We start from the raw sequence: 26,789 nt of genomic DNA, 5'->3' as shown, positions 1-26,789 counted from the left end.
TTTCCTTCGTTTGGCCAACATCCATCCACAACGTCTCAAAGTCATTCCACAAACAAATAAACAAGCACACAAACAAACCCGACTATAAATTTTACCGAAATCATAACGTTGGCGAAGCTAAATATCTAACTGAAATGAGAAGCAACAAGGAAAGGGTTTATGACTCAAGCTCTTTTGCACGTAAATCACTTTTATTGTCAAGGGAAGAACTTCATCACCTGTACTTAGACATGGAGGAGGCTTGATTAGAAGTAGATTCGCAATCAGACACATTATTGTACAGATTTAAGACGTAAATTGCGACCCTGGCAGCCTGTCTATTAAACCGTTCATCCCATGAACACACCAGAGTTAAGGCCTTTCATTTCCATGGAGAAAGTTTACTCTGGTCCGTAAACGTGGTCCATTTTTAACAAGTACAGAGACATACATAAAATACAATATTCAATGCGTCTTCCTTCCTGTACACGCAAAAAGTCTCGGTCTGATGAACTTCAATACAGTAAAACCAGGAACAATTCTGTTAACGTCGTTATCCCATTACGTCACGTGACTTTGGATTCTGAATCTCACCTGCTTTTCAGTGCAACAATTTGACGACTGTTACAAATAACAATGCTTCTCATATCTAACAGGAAGTATGTAATATTACGATGAAATATGTGTTTCGTACGTTGACACATTGTATAATGATTATTACAAACATGGCACTGTTACTCATATGGTATCGTCGCAGCTTCGTACCTTAGATACATCTTCATTAAGACTATACGAACTGTACACAGAATTCCATGAACGTTACATATTTCAACCCGTTGTGACATTCCAAAAGTATTTACACCGCGTCTTGTAATGTGATTTTTACAGCTGTTTACAGACTAAAGCAACTGACTTTCTTTATTACATGGTAAAGTACTTTGATACAGATCAGATACGTGCTACTTTCACTTTGTTCAAAAGCGACTCGACCCTAACTTCAAAATGGTACGACGTTTTCCATCGAATCATGGATACACAGATTAATAGCCTGTACTGTAACGCCACCGCACGAACAGTAATAACTCATCACTGAGATAAAACACTGGTCCCATAAGTTTAAGACTCGTTCAAATCTTTCTCGGAATCTTTTCCGGAGATTTCTAGAGACGGTATTTCTGGCACGCTGTTGAGTGTGGAGCTTCTGTGGATGACGTCAGGGACCTCTATGGTGCTAACGAAGGCCTTGGTCGTGTTGTTCTCGGAGCATGTCGGCGTGGAGACGGCGGACATGGAAAACTCCGTGGCCGTTTCCGATGACCGCTTCACTGCAAGGGAGAGAATCTGCTGTAAATCCGTCCATTTATTTCTTTGTATTGAGCTTCTCCATTTAAAAAAAAAACATTTGCGGTGGGCTGGAGGATTACGACTCTAAACTTTGGTACCCTAGCCTGTCTTTAAGTCGTCAATTTACTGCTAACACGTGTGATCGATATGTTAGATGTGACCGGAGAACTACAGGTCAAAGTCAATCTCTGCTCCTCGTAACGTTAGAACTTCACCAAGGACACAAACTCATCTATCCAGTGGAGCAGGAAATTGGACGGCAAATCGAAGATATCGTAATGACCGTCGATGTCAAACAAGAAAATATTTGTCGTATACAACCTGCCTCATTTCTGAGACCTTTCACTGACGAGCACTGATCATAGCGGTGATACGCATTGTCATTTCTTGATATCAATTTCTTACCTTTGAAACATTTCACTGGTCGAAGAACAGACGCCACACCGGTGGTATAAGTGGCACCGGAAAATGCTGGAAGAAGTCCAAAAGATAAAGTTGTGTTATACAAGCTAGTCTCAACAAAAGTAGTTCTATCATTTGTTATGAGTGTTAATGACGATCTTAGATCACTGGCACAATGTTAATTTGCAAAATGTCATTTTCAGTATATCAGAGCGTTGCACGTAGACATTTACCAAGCACAAGACAACGAGACAAGTAAATGCATCCATTATCTTGAAACACAAACCCAATACTGGTGACCACTTCTACATAAGGACCATCTAGCCACAGTGGTCACCTTTTGGAGGTCCCTTAGATTATTTCCAATTTGCCAAAGCAGTAAGAATGTGACCGTTTTCGTCAAGTCCCTCGAGTGCACGCTGTAGACAGATTTTAGTTTATCGATTTATTGAGAACAGCATCTAGTTACGTATCAGTATGAATCACCAAGAATACGCCCACCTTCGTCCTTTTGTTGTCGCAGTCTTCCTGACTTTGTTTTTCTCGTGCAGCAGGGGCCCTTCTCCACCAGGTTGCCCAGCATGTTGGTGAAGGTCCGTGTGGTGAGGGAGTACAGGATGGGGTTGATGGCACTGTTGATCGGCAGGATGAAGATCACGATCCAGGCGTACATCGAACCTGTTTCAAAGTTCACAAAGTACAAAGGACACTCGTAGATAAACAAATGTCTACAATAAATCTACCATTTGAAATAACCTTGAAACAATGGCACGCTCACTTTTGCAGGTATATCTCCTTGTAATATCATTGAATGATTTGATCGTATTTATCACATATAAGCTGAAAAACAGTTGGGAAAAGCCAACGTTAACACGGAGAACTGATGATGACCACATGTATCCTTAACCTTAACCTACTCATCTTGTACAAAAAAATGATGTGTAAATGAATGAATATAAGAGGCGTGATTAATAAGTATGGTTACTATTGCCTTGGTTTAACGTAGATATAAAACACCAAAGAGATGTTGCAAGCAAGGCATTCACAACCGTTTAAAGACACCGCACCTGAAATCGGCACCCCCAGTAGAGCCACAAACTTGATGATGGTGATGGGCAGCCAGACCAGGGAGTCCGTCAGCACGATGAAGAAGAACCTCTTGGAGAAGGACATGTCGCTGAGGAGGGACAGGGGGGAGCCGATGGAGCGGCGGGTGCGCTGGATGGAGATGAACATACCGGTGTAGGCGCACAGGATGATGATCATCGACACGAAGTTGAGGCCCATGAACACGAAGGCGCTGTACTCCCAGCCGGCGCCGTGCGGGTCGTGCAGATGCAGCGGGAAGCACACGCCGTTGCTGCCGTAGAAGTTGCCGAAGTACCCCGGTGACATCACCGGCGCCATGGACAACGCCACGCCGCTCAGCCAGATGATGACCAGTGCCACAGCTGCCTGTCCAACGTTCGGCCTGCTGTCCCGGTAGGGGAACACCACACAGAGGAATCTCTCCACGGACATGTAGGTCAGCAGCAGCACGGTCACCTCAGCGGACAGCATGCCGAGAAAGCCGGTGATCTGGCAGCCGACACTCTCCTTCCATTGCTGCGAGTGTTCGTTGTAGGCGTTACGGTACATGTAGTCCTTCGTTCCAATGACGAGCAAATACATGCCCATGATCAAATCAGAGGCTGGAAGAAAACCGGTTCATAAGTACCTTATGTAAGTATGAGCCTTTTCGCTGGAAGATTTTTTCTCAACAATCTACATTCTAACACACTGCATGTACTTGTATTTTACAACAAAACCTTTCAGCATGACTTTTCATTTGTGCTGGTACAACAAAACAGTACGTACATGTAGAGTGTTGAAAAATTGGACAGGGGACGATACCAACTTTCAGCCACCTTTGACCCTTTGTTAAGGGCACACATCCGTAAGGTCATGTGACCGGTGCAATCCGGCCATTTATCACGAAGAAGACTTTAAGTCTGTTAGCGTGCTCGTTCTCTTATTTTGTTTTGTTTTGTGTTGTGTTGTGTTGTGTTGTGTTGTGTTGTGTTGGAAAATAGTCCAATTTTTTCCCCATGGCTACTCTATAGTTGGCTATAAATGATAAGAAATGTCATACCACAAAGGTTCCTTATGAAGAGAGAGTGAACTTTGTTCTCATGTTTCATGATCGATCGTCCAATCATCACGCTCGTGTTGCCGACGCAGGTTACTATGGCAACCACCCAAACCGACATGCGCAGTACGAAGTTTGCCAGGAGGTTCTCAAACGTTGAGATGCCGTCCGTGTTGGGTGTGCATCTGCGCACGCGTGGGGCGAATCCGCAGTAACGGAACTCGCTGAAGTAACTAGGGAATACAAACAAAGGGCCTTATTCCCTAGGGGCATCATTTGCTGTACTGATATGAACATTGAAGGGACAGGTACGGCGACCTTAAGACACTCTGCAACTTTCAGGTTTAATCATCAGTTCATCACTGAGTATGGCGACAACAGTTACGTCACAGTTACAAGCACACTACAACTTAGTTCTTTAGAACTATCTCATGCCTTACTTTTTTACAAGCAAATTGACTTCAATCAACATCAAGACATAACATGCTGTTTCTACAGTTCTATAGCATGGCTGGTACTCACATGTGCTCTAACTTGCGTAGAGGCCGGAACAGTCGAAAGGACATGTTGTGGGTCATGATTCCCCTCATATCTCTATAGCCGAGTTTTGGGAAAGACAGTACATCTATATCAAACATTTAGTTTTTCATAAGTATAAAAGATGAAGTATCAACTTGAAATTTTTTGACTGTTGACTTTTGTTTCTTAAGTTGGAAAAATATCGACGCCATAGAACGTCTAACATCTATTATCTTGTTGTTTGGTTTTAAGAGGTTTTAGCACCGGTAGTGTTTCTGAATTAGGAAGACGCGACTTTAATGTTCTTCAATTCCTGCTTCGCTTCCCACGACTGCTTCAATGTATGGAAATCCTTTCAAACTTAATCCTTTTTACGCTGACTTTATGTCCAGGAAGCGAAAGTACAGTTCCCTCGTGATTGTTGGCATGCGTAGGTTTATCATCATTTCAACCTGAGGGGGTCATTTTGTTCCCATTATTTCGGAGTCTGGATTTTATTTGTGCTTTTTCCGTGGAGCCTGAGATTCATTCGAGATTTACAGACCACTTTTCTTCTAGTAAGGTAAAGCCATCTTCTCCCAAAAGCAAAACTTACAACTCAAAGTGAATGGAAGCAGCCAACAAATACAAAACATGAGAGAAAACATTTCAGTAGGCGATCGACTCCTGAAGACTTGTAAGACTTACAAAGATCCCAGCTTTTCAAGTCCGTCAAACAAGTCCCGCTGCAGAACCTGTAGTGGGTTGAAAGATATGTTCCTGAAAGGAAAAACAGTGTCTTGTTTTAGAGGAAGGGCATTTAGATTTTTGGTAATTGTGTAGAAAATCTTCTCAAATCGGACCGTTATGATGGTTTCTGCTGCAAATGATACGACTTTCATTCATTATCACCCTGCGGTGACGCACACCTTACGTATGTCGATGGGTGAGCTGACTTACGGCTGATTGCACTTTGTACACTACAAGAACTTGATGCTATCGACCGGTACAAAGTATTGTCGTCTATTGAAGAATTGAAATTGCACTGATGGTGCGATATTGCGAGAGGGCAAAATGAGTTTGCAACTTCTATCTAAACTCAAAACAAAGAGTAATGGCGAAAATAACCTGAGCAGAACTTACAGCATTTCAAGGGCTGACAAGTTTCTGAAGACTCCATTTGGGAACTTCACGATCTTGTTTTCTGACAAGTCACTGAAATGAAGGAAAAGATGAAAGTATGTATTGCCTTTTCATGTTCTTATTTCCCTGTACAGTATTGCGTTTCTTCCCAATCATCTAACGATTTCTAGACCTTAGTGAGGTTATATAAGATGCTGGAACATCTTGTCAGTAATTACGAATTGTCAAATTACCGCAGATCCAATCAAGAGAAGCACGTCGTTAGAAATACTGCTCCCTCTTTGATCAGGTTTGTTTGGGAATTACAGTTTCGTTCGCTTTGTGTACTGAGAACGCCAACAGCACACGGTCGACAACATGCCTTTAGGTCAGGTCAAATACAATCTATGAATCTCTTGTTAAGGAAGATTGGCGGAAGAACATAATGAGTCTCCTGTGAACTTACAGTCCGATGAGCTGCATGAGCTCAGCCAGGGCATGGTCAGTGATGACCTCGATTGAGTTGTTCCTCACGACTCTACAATAGGAGGCGTTTAAAGGTTAACGTTCAAACCAATCAAACGATCGTTACTGAAAAATAGAAGCTTGCTGACAGGCCTTGAATTAATGAATGCTGGAGAAACTTTCTTGCCAACTTTTTGTAAGGAAGGAAATAACGATATCTACAATTGGGAAACACTTGGCATATGGTGCTGGCAAACAAAACTTTATGAGTTCATTACATCCTGGAGAGTCCAAAGTGTGAATGATCCGATACAACAATTGGAAATGTTATTTTTAGCTATATATAATTATTATTATGTGGTATTGATGGCATACAGCATTATGCATGTAGCTGTGACAATACTTACAGAGTTGCAGCAAAGTTGCGATATCCTCTGAACATCTCCAGAGAGCTTAGAAAGTTGCTCTCCAGGTCTCTGTAAAACCAATTAAGGTCTTGGCATCGAAACTGAGCATGATTGTCAATTCTCTACAGAAACTCCAAAATGTTTTGAACAGATAGCAACAGCCATGCCAATGTCGCAGCAATACTTCATGACAGGGAATACTCAATGCATGATCAACATGTTATCTAATAACATCTAAACGCGGTCCCTTTAGAGGAGAGACATCCGACTAGACGGGCTTATTGACGTCATGACATAGGTTTGAGCCGAAGGCAGATTGTGGATGTAATTAAATGTACGTTGTAATTACTTTATCGGCTGTTCTCGTGGGTTTGCGATGTCGCGTAATTTAGGTATTGGCTTCCCCTGTCGTTTCATCGTGCCATTCGAACGTTGATTACCAAAGCTTCGATAAAAGCTATAGACGTTGAAAGGACATTGACAGAAAGTACTTTGTTCCTTACACAATTCCAAGCATAGGCATGTTGTCCCAAATCCCTTCTCCCACCACTGTATGGATGTGGTTCCATCTCAGCTCCCTGAAATGGTACAGCCAAAGAGTATATATATATACATATTTATGTTTATACACTAAAAACATTTAATTTCGAGGTGATTTAATTTCGCGGTAGGGACAAAGTGGAGTGTTCACTGTGGTTTTTAGTTCGCGTTTGAAACCAGTCGGTAGGTGGGCAGAAGACAGAACAAGTATTTTCGCGGCGAAGAGATTGCCACGAAAATCACCACGAACTTAATTGCCTTTACACAGTAGTCTCTTAGGTACTGCTAGTATCAAAATAGAGACTGATATCAGCAAGGCGATAGAGGTGGATCTTAGCAGAGTGTTGTAACATGATAAGAACCCTGACGTCAGACTACAGTATCAACGCTGAAATATCAGTCAAAGTCACATGCAGATAACTAATTAATTACAGGTCTATATCCGTGTAATAGCAATTTCAATTAAGATCTTAATTAATTGAAACTCACAGCCATGTCAGGCTGTCAAGTCCGTAAAATGATTGGGCGTTGAGAACTTGGAGTTGGTTATTGTTGAGATATCTGCAAGGAAAAGAAACACTTCTAACTGTTATCTCTGTAACAGAGGTTTCGCTGTGTAAGCCAGACACATTGCTATGTTATGTTTTCAATATTTTATCAAAATTGAGTGCAAGTGGGGATGGCTGTCTCTGGAACAAGAGCATAAAGTTTAAACTTAACGGGAGACCTTTTGCACATATATCTATAAAAATGAAAGACTGAATTGCATCGATTGATTCTATACAATATCAGACTGTTCATTTATGGTACGGTACGGTCTCTCGTAAACTTTATGTCACTGTACCATACCATGATCGGATTACATGCATATCTATCTATATGTATACTTCTAACTCAAAAAAGGAAAGAATAACTCACAGCCACTCTAACTTGGAGAGATCTCTGAAGACCCCGGGCTCCAGTGTTTGCAGCTGGTTGTGGTCGAGATACCTACAACGTGCATTTTCACACAAAAAAAGGTATATCTGTAGGTTGTGGTGCACACGCCGATATAGCAACAGAATACAATCAATGCAATAAATCACGATAAACTGGTATTCAGCTTGCTGCTTCCCATTGTGTATTTAAACCATCATCTTAGATTGCGGGGACGTTTCCTTCTGGAAAGGACCACTGTTGACTAAAAGCACTGAACACAGAAATATTTGGTGCAGTAGCACAGCATTCAGAGCCTCTTAAGCTGTCCGTCAATCAGAGAATCACCTAAATGGGGTCTTTCGGTGAAGCCGATTCTATGATTGGCTGAAAATTGTTTAACTTTTAGAGGTCATACCCACAGAAGTGGTCTTGCAGAGACTTCACATGATGTATTGTATCAGCCGTGTACGTGTGCGAGGTAGCGTACTTACAGTTTTGTAAGGTTGCCAAGTCCTACAAATGCGTCCACATCAATCACACGAATATGGTTCATCTCTAGGTTCCTGCAAAGCATTTGTCATATTCATTTCTCATATGTCTAGATCTGTTTCCACAAAATAACAAATTTGATAGAATGACTCTTACTTTCCTCTTTCTATTTTTTGTGTGTCAGTTTTAATTCTATGAAAATGGCACTAGTGGTATTAATCAGTGACAGCAGCAGATTTCGACATTCTCAACCTGGAGGATACTTACAGTTTCTCCAAGTGGGTGAACAAGACGAAAGACCTGTTCTTGACGATAGTCAGCTCATTTTCATACAGAAACCTGGGTATGGAAAAGACGGAATGGTCCTATTAGGAACGTAGTTTCATACAGAAAAACATTAAAGAACGCATAATAACCAGCTATAACCTTTTTTTGCACTTCGTCCAACGATTCAATGATTAGGTACATCGGTTGTCCTCTGGAAGAAGTGCATTCTGTTGGATAACGAGTTAAGTTTGCTAGATGATGACAGAGTTTTCTACAAGGTGTGAGACCTGACATACTCACAGTCTGGTGACCTGTACAGAGATGTTGGTTGGTATGTCGGTCAGTCCCTCCCCGCCACATCTGACCCTTGTCTTGTGAGTACAGGAGCACCTTTCGGGAATTTCTCGAAGTTCTGGACATAATTATGACATTGGAGATTTAGATTATTTCAATCACTTGAATGTTGTATATAAAGCGACGTTATTAGTGGGCATTCATATGTGTTCTCACATAGCCACGACTCAAAAGTAAGAATTGTCACTGTAATTGTCAACGTAGATATTTGAGTGCATTGCCAGTAGAGGACAGAAAGCTTAAGTGAGTTGGACGATGTCGCAAGAATGGCAGGAGGTACATTTCAGAGGTGGCAGAACTAGTCTAAGAACGACGTTAATATTTACGAGGTGGTCTTGTTTTGGTTTGTCTGTTTATCTGTGTTTTGATTGATATATATATTTTACGGAGTCGAACTCTTGTATTTTCTTCAATTTAACTTAGACATCAAATCTTTCTATGCTGCCTACTCACCACAGCGCTTCGCCATGGAGAAATAAATCAACGGATCACTTGGGCTGATCCACCCTAAGACGTCGGTAATGCCTTTGTTGTCCCCTGGAGAAAACACAATCACGGATTCCGAAGTATAAAACACCAGTTCCAGGAAAAGTGCTTCTATAAATGGCCTTACCAGAGGGATAGTGTTAATCTTCCCTGGCTCACAGGGCGCACACATCACGCATGTGGGATGAAACGGATACAAAGAGCTCCCTGTCGTGTTACATACATCCGCAACAATTCTAGAGAACAGAATAGATTTTATTTTGAAAGCATCCCATTACTTTCATGCACTTCCAAGTATATATATTTTTTGTCATGTTCACACTGAAAGAAATGTAATGCTAGATAAACTTTATTGCACAAGTTACAACGTATCGTCGTATATTATTTTCTGCTACATAAGAACAACTATTCTATGAGACTTATCTACTTTACAAAACACATGTGATGTAGTATGTGATGAAACTGTGCATTTGCAATCATCGGTAGAATGTCTGTCGTATAGGCATCCTTGTAACGTCATATATTGTCCTATAAGTACAATGTAGTTAAGTCTCACCACAGCTCTCCTCATCTGCGCCGTTACTGCAGTCCGTTCGGTTATCACAGTGTTTACTCCGCGGGACGCACTCCGTGAGGTTTCCACAGGGGAGACAGGCTTCTTCATCTAGGGTTTAAAGAAATCAACGTATCATAAAGTGGGACACAATAATGACTACAGCTAATACAGATAAGCCGCAGCTATGCAGTGATATTGACGAGCGGCTAGCGGTGTTCTAGCGTAGATAAGTGCGAATATCGGTCGATAATTGATTGTCAGGCGGAGGCAATCTCGGTCTGTGAAGCCCGTGACATTTGCATGTTCCCGGAGTGACATGTTGTAAGGACAAGTCGAAGCGGTACTCTGTACTGTACAGAACGGATAGGGGGTGATTGATAGTGGGACAGTTTCGGATTCGGCAGATATATCAAGAGGAAAACATCGTGATGTCGTGATGGGGCAATGTCTTCCTGTCGACCAGTGCGGGAGCGTGTGTTCTCTCCAGCCCCTGTCCTAAATAATGTATAAGTATCGCCTGATAAATCAATCAACTTAAGGACGGTACTTATGCATTGGATTGTAGTATAGCTGAGTCTCTGGTACTTTCCAAGATTTCCTTAGGATGACGTCCGTTCTGATGATCTGATCTAAGAAATGAGTGCAGGCGGTGCTGTTCCTTAAACGATGGCCTAAGTAATGACCCGGTGAGAAATAATGACCTTCTCTCCAGGGGGCAGAGCATGCTTCCTAGTGGACATTGTTGGTGACTGTCCACTACCCTCTAGAAGAAATGAGTCATGGTGAGTAAGATAAAGGAAGAATGTACCTTTTCTCAGAAAGGCGGATAGTGACCCCTTGTCTTTTCTTTGGGTTGAGCGTACATCTCCAGCATCGCAACTATACTAACGAACTCGTAAGGGACACTCCATCGAGGCCAATGTCACAACAACCACCTACCCCCCTTACAGATATACCAACGTCTGATACTTCAAACTCAAGTTTCTTCTAAGGTTATTTATCTATTTATCTATTCCATCTCAAGACAACTGCCAAGAGGGCCCAGTGTACACAGTACAAGACACGTCCCAAATCCAGTGTGGTGGAGATAAACATGGACGATATATTCAAAGGAACAAATATATCCAGTTTGTGTCAAGTCGCTCTCTGTTTCCTTCATGCACCTTTCGACCTTAACTTTCACCAGTTGTGCGTCGAGAGACCTTAGTCTTGCCACTGTTGTTTGGACCGAAGGCATACCGTACCGTTAAGGGGAAACAACACGAGCGTTTAGAGACAAGACAGCGCCGCGCGTCTCGGGAAGCGTGTCGCCGCGGTGTCCCCGGAGTCTCTGCTCGTCATCTCCGCTCCCCTGTGTGATTAGGAGTAAATCGATGAGAACGTCGGGGTGAACTCGGTCAGCCCCTCAAGGAGACTCGGAGTCTGTGGAGTTGTCATCTGATGGCTCCGGGCACTCACAGAGATTATCTCAGCGGGACTTGGCGTGTTTTCAGTTTTACAGTAAGACGGTTCATGGGCTAAGTTTTCCTCTATATTTAGCTCTGTTTATAGGTTTCTGGTTTCCTCTGTCTCCATTTGTTCCATGCAGGTCTGTGACATGATCTGAAAATGTATGATGCGGTTATCAAGTATAGCATGTCTGGTGACCCCTACTCTACAGCGCTGTCTGCAACACCGCTTTCCTTGCTCGTATCCATGACTGTTGTTTCCCTACTTTTAACTCCACTGATGTTGAACTATTGCAGAGTGGAACTCGTTGCCACCTAGTACTGAAGAGCACCCTCATTATAGAGTTTTAGACAATGCTTACAGCTAGATGTGCAAAGTAAGGTTAGGTGTGACAGGTCGTTCAGTGTTATACAACCAGCTGCTGCCGCACCGCACTGTTGTGAAGCTGGTGTGTTACGCCAAATGACGGCTGTACCGGCTATATAGATACAGATATCGTCTGTGAATGTCACGATTGCTACCATCGGTGCCTCACCCAAACTCGTACAAAGTCGTGACCATGATCTATATTTAGATATTCAGTAACCACAGAAGCGAACCAGTTCAATTAGCAACTCTTCCCGTTAGATAAGGCATGTGAACCAGCGGAGTCTAGTCATCATTAGAACGGCACGGCTCTGGTCTGAGATGGAGACAGATGGGTCCGGGACTGCGCACAGGTGTTGGTGAAATTAGGAAAGATTGGATAGGCTTTCCTGCGCCCATATGCCACCATCTATATATATGCCACATGGATGATCGAATAATACCTTAAGTCTCGTACTCCCGTGACAGAGTCTGTATCCAGATCAAACTCAACCATTCATTTTGCGTTGGCTTAATCTAGCTTAGCTTAGCTTAGTAAGTTAGTTTTAGCTTAGTTTAACTTACTAGTATCTTAGTTTGTTTACTTTACTTTACTTTAGTTCACTTCAGTCGACTTAAGTTTCCTGCCCGTTTTTTCCTACAACTAGGCACTTAAAACTAACTAAATTTGCGCTAGGTACGCAACAATTTCATTATTTGTATCAGTGCCGCTGGGGGAAAGCCACTCCAACTTAAGATTTGTGACCACAACAGGGGGCCTCATGACTGAAGCGCCGTCGGGTTTGGTCAGGGTCACGAAACGTCCTAGCTAGACCGAATGTCGTTAGTTAAAAGTAGTTTTGTGACAAATCTCTAAGTTATTAGAGATATATCCTCCCCTGTTACACAGAGCTGAGGAGTACAAAAAGTTTGGAAACTTAACTTTGGTCGATCATATCTCCGTTGTTACTTGATCAATTTCAGTGATTTACATATCAGTACAAAGCTTGTGTGATTTTCTTTCCCATGATACCAAATTTAATATGATTGTAAATTAATACAACGAGCACAAGACATGCTTATGCAAGCAGGTCACATAAACAAAGTACCCAGATTACCCTACTAATGTCAAACGCTCAATTCAGTATTTTTTTCTTCTGCTGGTAGTACGTGCTTTTGTACGAGGGTAATATGAAACTTAAATCAACAAAACACATTAATATGAAAGCCAGGGATAGTCTTCATCCAAACAAAAAAATGCGTAAAGGAGCCTTAGTTATGATGAAGGTGGCTTAATACTGAGTACACAAGCCATGCACTGTCACCACAGCTAGCCCAAGCTGATCAGTGATCACAGAGTCTGAGACTGTGTTCAATTGTGTTGAGATCTGGGCTGCAGGAGGGCCATTCTATCCTCTGTATTCCTGCATCCTGGAGGTGGTCTGAAATGACTCTCATTATGTATGGACGTGCACCATCATCTTGTAGATTTTGCATATTGCAGAGGTTAGGATCTTGGAAATGTGACTGGATTGAGAAAGTTGTCTCTATGTCTTGACAAATCGAGGTTACTTAGGATGATTAGCCTGGTTTTTCCTAATTTGGAAATTACACAGGCTTTCCAACGATATACAATGCATTGAGATTGATCAAGAAACAACGGAAATATGATCAACCAAAGTAAAGTTTCCAAACTTTTTGTGCGTAGTTTATTTCATCTATCAGTTGTTAGAAAATCCCTGCACAAAATCTCACATTGTACCTGCGTCATCTTGTTCCCTGTGCACATATCTTGTGCAAAAAGTGACACTCAATTGACTCGTCACGTGTTGGCAAGGCTTCAAGTGCAGCCTGCCCCTGCGGGGCAAATCCCCAAACCATACAACATCTCCAACAGAACTGTGAACTTGGCACAACATGCACTGACGATGATCTTCGAGAGGCCAACCAGACTGCCCGTCAGTGGATACAGCAGTGGAGCGACAAGATATGATGATGATGAACTTTCTTCCGTGTTGGATACTTTAATCCTGAAACAATTTCCAAGTTGACTAACTTTGGAAATATACCTGGTTACTTGGGATGACGTAATTGCTACATTATCACTGTCGATGATAAATGTATTGTGAAAAAGTATTTTATGTTATTTCTAAACTGCTTGATCTACATCATGCCACTGTACAGACCAGGGTAATTAACTTATGTAGCCGAATTCCTTTAGTACGTACTTAAGACTGTGCTCCATGCGACAACGAGAATCTCAATCAGCACCACGGTTAGCGATGTCGTAATGTTCGGGAAACTGCCATTCCTTACAGCATTTCTGGTCTGATTTGTGGTTAATTTTTCCATAACGTTTCCATCAAATGTTGCGGCTAGGATTGTAACTTCCGCCAGACTGGGGCTTATTTATTAATCAGGACTGGGAACGACATTCCTCCCTTTGAGGTGCAGTAAAGTTCTCATAATGGATGGGCTCAGCTGTATATGCCCCCCAAAAGGCTATTCCAAAACGTCCCTCCTGGTGTTTCTGTCGTCATTATTACCTGTAACTAAGATGCCTTCAAGGAAGAAGCTATAAGCTAAGACGCTACATACACTCCCGGGAAAACGATGTTATGACATGAAACACAGATTTATCATTAATGGTTTCTGTTATCTTTTTATACAAAGTTGAAAGCCTTATTTTGAATCGACTGATTCTGTCTGTCCATTTAATTAGCAGTTCAGCCAACAACAGAATGGCTGCATGTCAATAGTTGCATTTCTACATTTTTCTTTGCAATTTTGTATTTTGACCGATTTCGGAGAGGCTATTGGATCTGTGCATGATCTATGTCCGTACGTACACAATATATCATCATCATCATTGGTCCTTCTTGTTACGAAGTGCAGCAAGCGAAGTTAATTCTCCAGAACTGTTTGTCCTTCACTGCTGCGAGAAGTTCATGTTCTTTTAAGTTTCCGTTTCTATGAATTTCTTTAATATTGTGACTGGACGACCAATCCTTCTCCACAGGTCAGGGGTCCAAAGCAGGAGACTTTCGGCTGGTTCTGTCCTACGTGCCACGTGACCCGCGGATACTATCAGATACACAATATTATATCTGATATAAAGCATGTCAGTCTTGAGCCTATATCTTTTTGCATCGATCCTCTGGCCTCGTGCGTTATCGTTGGAGTGCACATGAAAGTCTGCCTTTGTCGGAGACAGTATGAGGCATGGCATGGCAGGTCTCTTTGCTGAAAAGTAAGCTGCGCTTCGGCAAGTAGCTTTTAACTACAACAGGCACCCAGGAGTGAACGACGAGTCTGGATGGATCGTCTTCATCACCTGCCAGGGCCCTTTTTTAACCTCCGACTTGATTGCTTCCGCGAAAAGCCGCAAGCCCCGAAGTCGTAAATCCCACCGATGGGACTCTACAGCTCGCGGCGATGACTGAAGACGCGGCATTCCAAAGCAAATGTGATGATGTGAAGTATGGCCTCCAAGAAAACAGCTTGAGTAGCCATGACCCCAACTGCCTCTGTTGTAGCTGTATTACTAGAACCACACTTCGGGCGATTCCTGGAAAAAATAAGAGCTTCTCGAATTCCAGGAAATGTGTATCTCTTTGACTTCCATATAAGGAGTCGGAAGGTTACAACTAACTATCCGCCCCACACAAACCTAGGCAGGCTCTACGAGTCGAGCGTTTATGGGGCTTATAATGGGTTTCTTTGTTTGTTTTTGACGATATATCAGTTCTATGACGCTTGGTTTCTCGTGGTCTACGAGGCGCGGCCACAAGAAACCAAGAACAATGGAACTGATATACCATCAGAAAAACACACATATTGTAAGCCCAAAAAAGACCGGCTAGCAGAGCCCTCTAAGAGGGCTACACTGATTACTGGTGGCATCGATTGAAATGTCTCGGCTGGACGGAAATTATCTAGAAGCGGTATGAAAAATAGAAGAGGTTGTGGACCCAAAGCTTTGACATTTCTAAGCACTTTTCTTGGCAGATTAAAAGTCTACTTGTAGTGATAAAAAGTTGAAAGGTGGACCTTGTCAGTGAGTCTTCGCCCCTTCGCCATCGATTTTCTTTAAGAAAGACAGTCTTGATAAAGGAGATGTCAAAAGGAAAGAATGATGCGGCACTCTGTTAAGGATCGCAGATACAAACGATCTACCTAACTATTCTTAGCTTTAATTAGCCTTGTAGGAATTACGTTATGACACACGCGGCTGAAATGGCTTATTTCTGCAGATAACTTTGGTGATGCATCTTCCAGCTTGCGTGGATTGCTTCTTGCCATCAGGCGATCAATTTACCAAAAGTCGCCACAGAAGACGGCCAACTTCTCGAAAGATCACATCCAATTAGTTTTGTCATTATCCGAGTAAGTCAGAGAGAAAACTAATTACATGTACATGTTGACTTTACAACTATTCAAAAGTCCACAGGCGATTCACATACAGTCGTCGCACAAGATTAGAATGAGAAAAATCGCTAGATCAGATGCCACAAAGTCTATACATTGTATATGTCTGGGTAGGCTGGATGAGCTAACTTAAAGGAAGCAGACAGAATATAGCGACATGTTTATTAGTTATCAATCTACTCTGCATCTGGTGTTCGTGCATTTTCCCTGTATTCTCAACACTTTTCGTACTGCCGCAGAATGCCCATGTTCGCCCAAACTGTCCCGCTACACGTGTACATGGGTTGATATGATGAGCGTCTATTCTGAAGTTCTATACCTCCTTGCAAAATGCTGAATACACGCACCTATACATGCAGCTTCATGTTGGATTTACAAACTATGTCGACACAATGATAACGGAGACCAAGTACAGGTAGCAGTGCGATTCTCGTTTTATACGCATAGGGAATAGGGTAGGGACGTCTAGGGTCTGCAGGGGGGTAGTGAGGATCATCTAGTTCTACAAGACGTAACGTTGAGTAATTCACCACAAATGGAATTCTGTAAAACGTTTTGTATTCATTGATACATAATCCATTGGAAAATAACACCCCCTTCTGGAGTTTAGGACTCCTGGGCATTGGACAAACTCACAAAGGCGTTTGATCGTTAGGGGAGATCATGCTACCTCGAACACAAGGAGTACAGTATTGGTGACTTTTATGCTAATACCATGACACGCCCCACCTTCTGTGTCGAGTAAAACAGACATCAAACAAGATTATCAGAATTACATCTGAAGCCTGCCGACTTCTTAAGATATTAAGGGATTAATTGTCCCGATCTTCTATCCTCAAAGATGTCAACTTCCTCACAAGCGTTGAATGATGCGTGCCGTGCGTCTCTTGGAGATGAGAGATGAAGATAAAAGCCTTCTCAGGCACTTTAACCAAGCATTATCAAGCAAAGACACGCAGCCTGGAATTGGGCAATGGCTAATGGATAGCGAGTCGAAAAGTAATCTCAGTTCTTAGTCTCAGGACATTTCCGGTGTTTCTTGTGAGGTAGTCTTACTCATCAATCTAACCTGTAGTGCGAGACTGGACGTAACGAAGACTAAGAATGAGTCGATAACCGACGACTATGAATGAGTCGATAGCCGAATACTATGAATGAGTTCCCGCCCACGCTGATATCGACTGACTTGTCCCATATCCCTTCCCTCCCTGGAATATCCCTCCAAATCGAAAATCCCCGTCCAAAAGCTACTTGCTACTCTGGTGCAGTTTTCATATCTGGGTTCACATCTTGATTCCCTACCGTACAGCTGCTGTGCGACAAGGACCTATACTCCGCCCCGGTATGACGTAAGGAGGATGTGTTTTTGAAATGCGATTCCTTGAGGCCCCCGTTCCACTAGACGGCGATCACGCTGCGCTCCCGCTGCGACGTAAATAGTATTTATGTAGCCCCTGATTTCACAATTGGAATATCATGCAAAATGTAAAACCATAACTGTAGAATTAAGACACACAAAGTGTAAATAGATTTGTTTTTTATCTATGAATTTCGTTGAGCACTCTGTTAGATTTAAAGTCGCAGAGAGCGCGGGGCGAGAGCGCCGTCGTAGTGGGATGGGGGTATAAACCATTATAATCTGGCGATGTAAAAACTCTAAGAGATACTTACACTTTTTAGGCGTCCCCGCAGAGTAAGAGCAGCAGATGACGGACTGCGAACAGCACGCGGTGACCACCAGTAGCAGGAACCACATTCTATTCAGCTGTAGCCCGTGCCTCACGGACGGCGCACGGGACGTCTCTCTGTGTGAAACAACACAATCCACGGCTCATCAAACACTCATATGTCACATCGCAAATCAATGACCACGACATTTATACATTATCTGTAACGGAAGAAATAAATGGCATTGATCGGAGATATGTTACCTCATGATGGGTTAATGAGATGTGACTATCTTCAGTCGGGCAGCGCAGACGTGAAGTCCATCGGAAATTCGTGCACACTCGCGGATAATGGACAACCTAGCCAATTATAATGCAATATACATTGGTGACTAAAGAGGAGGCCTAAAAGTCTAGATCTGAAAAGGACTTTTCATTTGGAGATAAACGTTGCATCATCTACTCTTGAGAACTACTTTGGCCCAATAAATCCACCCGAGCTTCATTCCGCCGGTCGATCTCTCCAGTGCATGTCGTGATCACTCGCGCCACTCGACGCCGTCTAATTGGATGATCGGTTTATTTGGTCCGAAGCAGACCTTCTCCTGTTTTAACGATCAAAAAGGAACTTGCGCTTGTATCCGATATGAATACTCTAAACCAGATGTGTTTTCCAAAGAGTCGTTTGTATCTAAAGGGCATACTGTAAGAGGAAAATCTTCGATGAACCCAGAATCCATGACTAATCCTTAACTACATGTACGTAGCACGTACACTTATCCTAGCTCTACTCAAGGATCACGATTACTTTCTACCAAAAAACGTAGACTGAATTTCGCTGTTTTGCGCCATACGCCATAAGCTATGATCTCGCCCCATCACTGTTTTAAAACGATAGTAAGCCTACCCTATGGCAAGGGTGGTTATGAAGGTCTTAAATACCACCTGGTCATAAATGATAAGGATTTTCAACGACTTCTTTAGCCAAATATCATGTCTCACGAAAAGAGAAAATTTTCATTTTTATGAAACTGTTTGTCCTTGATGTTTTAATGAAGATAAATGTCAACATCGTAATTATAACGGGGCGATGTAGTGAGTCTCTGAACAGACGGCAGTACTAATGGTTTATCGGAAGGTCTTCTACTATAATCCGAGTGAAGGACACACATCTTGGTTTCCCAGACAGCGTGTTTTCGTATCGCGTTATAACATCTGTCACTTCACTCTGAAATGCTTCGCGGAGGAAAATTACAATTTTGAGTAACAGGCTTATTATAAGATCATCTTCTTTAAATCGAACGGTTATTAACCATAGAGCCGGCTTAATGCCTAGCTGTATCTGCCATGCCGCACAAGACATAGTACCATACGATTAATCGTTTAAGCGGCTGTGAGAATGATATAACGAAATCCCACCCCATTGTCACATATCACCATTAACGCAATTTGTGTCTATTAGAAAAGGTATTCCTGTTAAAACAGGACACAATGCAATTAAACGCTATCTCCCTTTAAGGTGCCAAGTCGCTACTTCAAATCTAATGCAACCACAATTATTTAGGCGCCTGAAAACCTTTTGCGGGGATTGTTGCCAGATGACATGTAAAACTATCACTGGAAGAATGTCATACGCACATAGTGGTTAAGGAATATGCATATCATCATGATTATTGTAACAGTGATGTAAGTACACCTGTCATGATCGGTTACTATATAGCATGCCTTGTAATTGAAGTATAATTACATTGTGGTACGTTTTGATTTAAGGAGAGGACGATTTAACACATCATGATTCGTGTTTTGATAGCAATCGTTGAACATTTACATTTGGCAATATATTACAGCGATCAAACGGCTACGGACAAGTAAAGCACGTGTCTCATACACAATGCAAGGGAGTCACACAACTCCTACTCCTAGATTACTTTAGCAGGTTATGCTATGGCTATGCTTAATACTGTAACCTTTGATTTATGAGACATAGCCGGAACTAATGCTTCACTATGGCAGTGGAATTGATTGTGAATGGTCTCTTGTATGTATTCCGTGATACCCATTTCTAAAATCTCTGCAGGATAAGATCCCTGTATCTCCCCTGTGCGCTGTGGATGTTATCGATGCCTCAGCGTCACGGTTTGTCAAATCTCGGCGGGGAAACTTCCTTTCGAATTCCGATGCTAGCATGTAGGATGCAGGGTAACAGATGAGGAAATTAGAAAGGTGCGATAGAGTGATGGCGAGGGCGAACAACAGGAGGATGGGACGACTTCGTCAAGTAATATGGTAGTGTTTTTTTGTTGCAAAACTTTTGTTGCATACTTTTTGACTCAAACTTGGAGTGTACATAACGTTAGATATCATAAGTTAAGGCTAAAATTTTGAACAACCGTCTGTACAAAATATACACGTGTATTTGATAACGGTCAATGTTAACTAAATCATTTTTGCATCGCCCAACATTGTGTACATTACAAAATACATGGGTTGGCGATAGCGGCACACAAAAAGAAGTCAAGTCAGAACAAAACATTGATATTGGAGGGTATATGTATTATGTGTTCACTGATAGCCTAAAGCCAACCATTTCTCATACCGAGTTTGTTATTTTGCCGGCAATGGCCATTGTCATCTTTGTATGGACCTTCGGGGGACTCAAGTACATGCTATCTTTAGAATATGATGGAATCGTCTATTCTAACACGATCTACTATACACAGGGACTGAAAATAAAGAATATGAGGTTCCTTAATAGATGCCACCCCAGGGACTCAACATTGGCCTCCTGTGACCAAACCGCAGGTACAATAATACAGTACACACGGCTTATCATTACAAGATAGCTATCGCCATAGGGTAGGATCTTATAGTCAGACGTACGTAATAACACATCGGCATATCGTATGACACGACTGTATGATCTACTTATAGTCAGCAGTTTGATTTTCTGTCTTCCACTGGTGATTATTTTTTTAATTCATTCTTTATTTCTGGCATGAAAAACCATAAAAACATTACACATTAACAAGGATACAGACTGAATATATATCAAATTTGATACAACCATTCATATACTCTTACAGTTTTGTCTTTGTTTTTGAATTATGTGTGTTTGATTATTTGATATAAAATCTGCAACATTGTGGACACTGTTACAGGCTGTTAAAACCTATTAATTGTAGTTTTTTTTGAAACGCGGCAAATCAGTGAATCATCTAATTTCATGGTTATGAACAATTGGAACAATAAACAGTTTAATTTGATTATGTTTAGCCATAAGTATGGCTCAACATATTGTTTTCTCTCATGTTTCTTCTCCTGTCAAATCTTCAAATCGATTCATCTCTGTCATTTTTTGACCAAATGACCTGAAATTTGGTACAGAGGTAATGTAGGCAAAAACCAATGTACGTTCTTTTCCTTTTTTTGATATTGACCTTGAAAGTGATTTTATTGAGGTTTTTAGGCTATTTTTAGCATATCTTGGCCTCCTGCGCCCTTGTATTTCAACCGAATGACCTGAAATTTGCTGTATATGTGGCTTGAACAAATATTTAAAGGACTACATTCCCATTTTTGGCATACATATATTCAAAACGATTTATTTTGGCCTTTCTTGACAATATTTGCCACTTCTGTCACTTTCAATACTACATATGACCTACAGGTCATTGACCCCGAGTGCCTTGCACCTGGCCAAGCTTGAAGTTTGCTTACGAGGAGGAAAGACCGGACATAAACATTTAACGTGATTATCGGGAAAACACCATGTTCCCTTAAACTCAGTGGTTAAATTGCAGTTTAGGAAATTTTATAACAGAAAACAAGTTAAATCAATGATTTTGTGAATGTTTATTCTAGCATTAGTTATTCCAGATATTTTCAAACTCCAAATTCTTCAACACAATACGGGAGATCGTTTCTCCTCAGACTGGCGCGACACTCCTGTCAAAATTGATTGATGATCTCTCTCTGCCGCCGACTTCATACATGATCAAAGGCGGGTGGTAGGCGGTGCCTTCCTACATGTCCTACGTACGGGCGTATGGATCGTAGAATTCGGCAAAAAAGGAATGATTAGGCCAGTAGAGTCAGTCCCCGGTAAGGTCAATGATTCGCCCCTTTGCGCTAGCTTGTAACGTTAAATGAATGTACCCTCTGGTGGCCAAACTTCACTGACAAACTTTCTCCCTATTATCATCATGAGCTTGCGTTAGTCTGGTACTAGTGACTATTATGTGCCGGGAATGTTTATCTATCGCACGCCTTGGAAGGAAGTTCAACCATGATAAATGGTCGGCCGTTGCGAAAATTTGGAATCCCATGCTGTTGATTTTTGTGATTGAATCTGTAAGAAAATATATTTTCATGTCGTTCATGTTTTTGGGACGGACGCCGGGACGGGGTGAATTTTTTCTATCATTTTCGTCCCGTTAGTAATGCAAATCGAATCGTGTTGCACAAGAGGCAAAACACTAAAAACGTGGGTCTTGTGGAGTGTTTTGGAGCGGGAAAATGCCGGATATTAGCGGTGCCGAACAGTGTACATCGTCGCGCGCGGGTGACGCTCCGTCAAAACAAATCCGCTGGTGGTCTAGCGCGGCCACCGAAAATAGGCAGAAACACACAGGAGGACTTAGCACCTTCGTTTATGAGGGCAATTGTGAAAATCTTTTGTTACAAATTGTTCGAACATTGAAACATTTGGATAGATGGTTTGAAACTGTTCTAAATAAAGAGATTTTTGTGTAGTTACGTTCGAAATGTTTCCAACGTATGTGAAATGAGTTCAAACATGTTATAAGTTTCAATTCTAATTGTTTGAACACTTTAGAACTGTTGTGACTTAGACATTCTTTAAATCAAAATAGTTCAAACATATTACAAATATTATATTAAAACCCTCTCGGTGACTTTGAATTGACCCAAATATGTTGTTTTTGGTCATTTCCTTCGTCTCCTGTCAAATCTTCATATGTATACTATGGAAAACTTCATTCTTCCCTGGGGCTGATCTTTTTTAATTCAATTTTGAACTGGGTTGATTATGCGCAAGAGTGTAATTTTCAGCGGATATTTTTCGACTGGTTTACATGGAAATGGCACGGAATATCCCATTCTTGCAAGGGGAGGATTCTTTAATTATTTCTTTCAATTTTGAGCTGGAATGATTATGAAAAAGTCCATTCTTTAGCAGAAGTGTTAATCAATTAGTGGATATGGTTGTGGACTGGTCCATATTGTGTTGAGGTGCTACTGGAAGACTCAGTTTTGGACTGAGGTGATTCATTTTTTTAGTGCAAGTATTTTAGAATGGTCCATTGTTATTTGGGGAGAGTCCATTTTTTGCATGGCGAGGAGTATGGCTAAACATGCTGTATTTGCTCGCAAATGTTGCCTTTCTAGTTTGATTTGATTTATTAATGTGGCTGTAAGAAAAAATAACGACCAGGGCTACCCAACTAGAACTATCTTTATTCAAATCATATATCAATGTAAGACCTCAGTTTAGAAGAATATAATATAATCTGCAAAACCAACCCGGCAGGATCAAACTTGTGGAAACGCAGTACCACAACGTCACACACAGTAGAAGAAAGGTGAAGAACACGCGGCATGTCGCTAATGGAACGTGTTCGTCACCTCGCGTGAGAGCGGGGTGATCTGATTTGTTTCCTGCGAGTGGCAATGACTTAACCGTAGGGATCTCGTTATAATGAAATGCCCTTTTCAGACGGATGTAATGTTTCAACGTTGCGGAAGACTTAAGCTGGCCTCCTTGCTCGTACGAACGCTATGCCAATGAAGTACAATTGTGCGCTCATTATGATAGTCATGGCAATGCTCCTTTCTTTCGTCTCAATTGTCATATTTGTGCAATTCAGTCGATTGGTGGCTAAACACTATCTCAGTAAACCAGTTATCACTATCACTATCATTAAAAACAGGACAAGAATTGTCACTACGTCTTCATACCTTCGCCTACACGTACTATCAAAAGGAAGGTCATATAACACATGCCGCCGGACCGTGAAGTCGCGATTCGTCGGCAATTGTCGGTGATACTCGTCACCCCTCCGTCTGGTAAGAATATTGAGCTGTACATTTCCCAACGTTCGTTATACGGTAACTCGTTATCGTACGGTGGAAACGCCTTTTTTATGTCTTCGGCATGCTGTTTCTGTTTCCCTCTTGGGAGACCGCTTCTCTGCTTTCTGTACTCGTGATTACGGTGATGACAAATTTCACGCGATAGACAATCAAAGACGGAATCTGTCATCATCGTGACCCTGCCGCTATATGACCACATGTGAATACAAATTTGTAGCTGATGTGGTTCGGTACTGAGCACACTGGCAATACTGCAGATAAGGTACTCGTAGCCTCGGCCGATGTAAGTTAAGTATTACATGTATTAGTGAGGAGATACTAATGTTCCTATTTGCCCAGTCATTCATGCAATTTTCCGAACTACAATAAGTTAGATTTAGTCTTATAACAGAAATATGAAATTCTTCTGGCACTGCACCAGGAAGGAGAGCAGTCATAAGTTTTGATTTATGCTAAAAAAAAGTTGTTTTATGTTGATGGCTATGGCTTGCTTGCATCGGCCCTAGTATTCCATGTCAGCCAGGTGTCTCTGCTTCAAATGTACATGAACCTCAGTCCTAACATGAGAAGAAAACTATATCATTGCGAACTTGAGTTCACATACCCATCTAGACCACTGAAAGCTGTAAAATGACGCTGTTTCAGTTATATATATGTAACCCGTAACCTCGGAGTGTCCTTCGTGTCACGCCTTGAAGTGACCTTCGGGTAATGTTACGTAGCGACCATTGAATAAAAATACCTTGCAGAATATAACTCTTCATTCAGGAGCACATATCAATTGCTCTTTAGATAGCTTTGAAGCCATGAAGAGCATTCACTGTGTCACTACTCCCGTAGATGGATCGTTTTCTATATAGAATCAGGAGGTTTGCTGCGCCCTCGATAGCTCTGAAAATGCCCCCTGTCGTGTACCCTTTAGTAAGAGCTCTAGTTACTTTGCTGATTAATTGAATTGAGGCTGCTGTTTGAAATGAATTTCACTAGGGCATGTATAAGGGTAGTCATTTGTAAGGTTCTGTAAAGAACTATTTACATGCTGGCCAGAATCGGGCCATAATTGTCTGTGGTCGTGGAGTGGCTACTTACAAAGATTGAAATCATATTGGCAACAAGCACTTAATGGCGCAGGTGGTCCGGTCGATTCTGAAGCGACTATGTAAGGGTCTGACTATAAGACAAGAGATATTCTATGAAGTAAGCCTATATTTGAATTTACGGCAATGTTTTCTTCATGTTCGTCAGAAATGCTGTTAAGATTTACAGCAATGATTATTCATCTTACTTAGGCGGTTGTCGGTGCTTCAAAAGGGGACAAATACAGCTGCGTCTCGAAAACGAGTATATATTTTTCTGTACACGTCTCGAAAACGAGTGTATATTTTGCTGTACGTTATGCCGTAGACCGTAAATGCGGGTGCATTTGTAGACATATCTAACAGGTTCATTTTTAACGAGTCAGCTCGCGCAGGGCACGGTATGTAATTTGGAAAGCTTGATCTGCAATTTTACAACGTTTACACAAGACAGCTGGTCACAACCTTTTAATTGGAATATTAGCCTGTTCGTAACCCTTGGTCGTAAATTCTTCGCCATATTAATCCCTCGATCAATTAACCTGTCTATCTGGGATTAGGTAGAAGTGTTTTTCATGGGTTCGCTGTGTTCCGAGACCAGTAGTAACGCATTGTGTATGTTTGATGATTATTCATAGCCACTTATAATTAGTCTGATAGACCATATCAGGCCCAAAATACGATGACAGATTATCTGGTGCCCCATATATGTGTAACAACCATAATGTTTCCAGACGATTAACTTTTCTTGTTAGTCTGTTTACATATAATTGTAAAACAACCATAAAATTTCCAGACAATTACATTTTACCCTCAGTTTTACTTCTCTATGCGACGGATCACTTTCTGAATATGACGCAAAAAGAACAATAAAGATTGAAGCTGAGCCATTAAAGCAATAGACCTCTTTCATGCATGTAATAACCCCTCCTATATCAATCCGCTGTACGGCGTTTGAAGCATGAAATACCAATACTGCCGTTAGAGATATACAAAACACACCATATAAAAGTCAACATAACACTCCTATCATTTTAGTTTCTTCACAATATACAGCAAAGAGTATACAGACACTTGCCTGCGTACATGATTAGACTATGAACCAGCTATAGGTCAGAACAGGTTCAAGCAACAATGGCCATAGGGGGATCTTAATCAAAATTTCAGACGTGATATCATCTATTGATGAGGCTTTTGGGTACAAGAGTTAGAAGGTATAGAGTATAATATAGAGTAATATAATAAGAGTGATAAGAGTAATATAGTAATCATGCGAATGCACTTACCACGTACGAGACCAAGCTTGGTGGAGTTTGCGGTTAGACCTACCTTATCGCCTTAGTACCGGGATTTTCCTGTTTAGTCCACGGTTAAGTACATGGTGAAGCCTTCATGCTGGAGTGGACGATGCCATGGAAGGAAAGGGTAGTGTTCTCCGGGATTTAGGGAAACAAGGAGCGTCTGGCGTTCTGTGGAACTCCGGTATATTATATACTCACCTGGAGTGTAGGAGTGGACCATTTCAAACAAGTAGGGGTGTCAAATCTACTTCATTTTATCTTTTCGAAGACTTGCCATGTTTTATTCAACAGATGACTGAAATGGGGATGGGAATCTTTTTATGGAATGTAAGAATTGTATTCCTGATTCAAGTTTAACAATACTTGAACAATACTTACGCCCCTGTCAAGTAAGTACAGATACCTTCACCATGATATCCTAGTAGTTTTCCTTAAACATAATGACACGTTTGTCCGT

At 41.6% G+C, this 26,789-nt stretch overlaps 1 protein-coding gene across 2 annotated transcripts; it reads right to left on the bottom strand.

Annotated features, from left to right (window-relative positions):
- Positions 1–170: 170 nt before the first annotated feature.
- On the bottom strand, positions 171–26,533 carry LOC136437375 (relaxin receptor 1-like). 2 transcript variants are annotated; one of them, XM_066431960.1, is made up of 20 exons: positions 26,361–26,533; positions 17,849–17,982; positions 9,956–10,063; positions 9,367–9,450; positions 8,860–8,971; positions 8,560–8,631; positions 8,295–8,366; positions 7,804–7,875; positions 7,375–7,446; positions 6,849–6,923; positions 6,346–6,414; positions 5,940–6,011; positions 5,495–5,566; positions 5,060–5,131; positions 4,376–4,447; positions 3,857–4,086; positions 2,793–3,416; positions 2,227–2,403; positions 1,729–1,794; positions 171–1,304 (listed from the first exon to the last, which is right to left on the bottom strand). In XM_066431960.1, exons 2-20 carry the CDS (start codon positions 17,931–17,933, stop codon positions 1,096–1,098), a joined length of 2,415 nt encoding a protein of 804 aa, XP_066288057.1. In that variant the 5' UTR covers positions 17,934–17,982; positions 26,361–26,533; the 3' UTR covers positions 171–1,095. The 2 variants fall into 2 exon arrangements, with proteins under 2 accessions (XP_066288057.1, XP_066288056.1); XM_066431959.1 differs by lacking the exon at positions 26,361–26,533 and adding an exon at positions 18,109–18,308.
- Between the last annotated feature and the right edge of the window lie 256 nt (positions 26,534–26,789).

The sequence above is a fragment of the Branchiostoma lanceolatum genome, chromosome 6, assembly GCF_035083965.1.
Source record: "Branchiostoma lanceolatum isolate klBraLanc5 chromosome 6, klBraLanc5.hap2, whole genome shotgun sequence".
NCBI lineage: Eukaryota > Metazoa > Chordata > Leptocardii > Amphioxiformes > Branchiostomatidae > Branchiostoma > Branchiostoma lanceolatum.
Note: the sequence above shows the minus strand (reverse complement) of the source record. Positions and strands in the feature narration are given on the sequence as shown.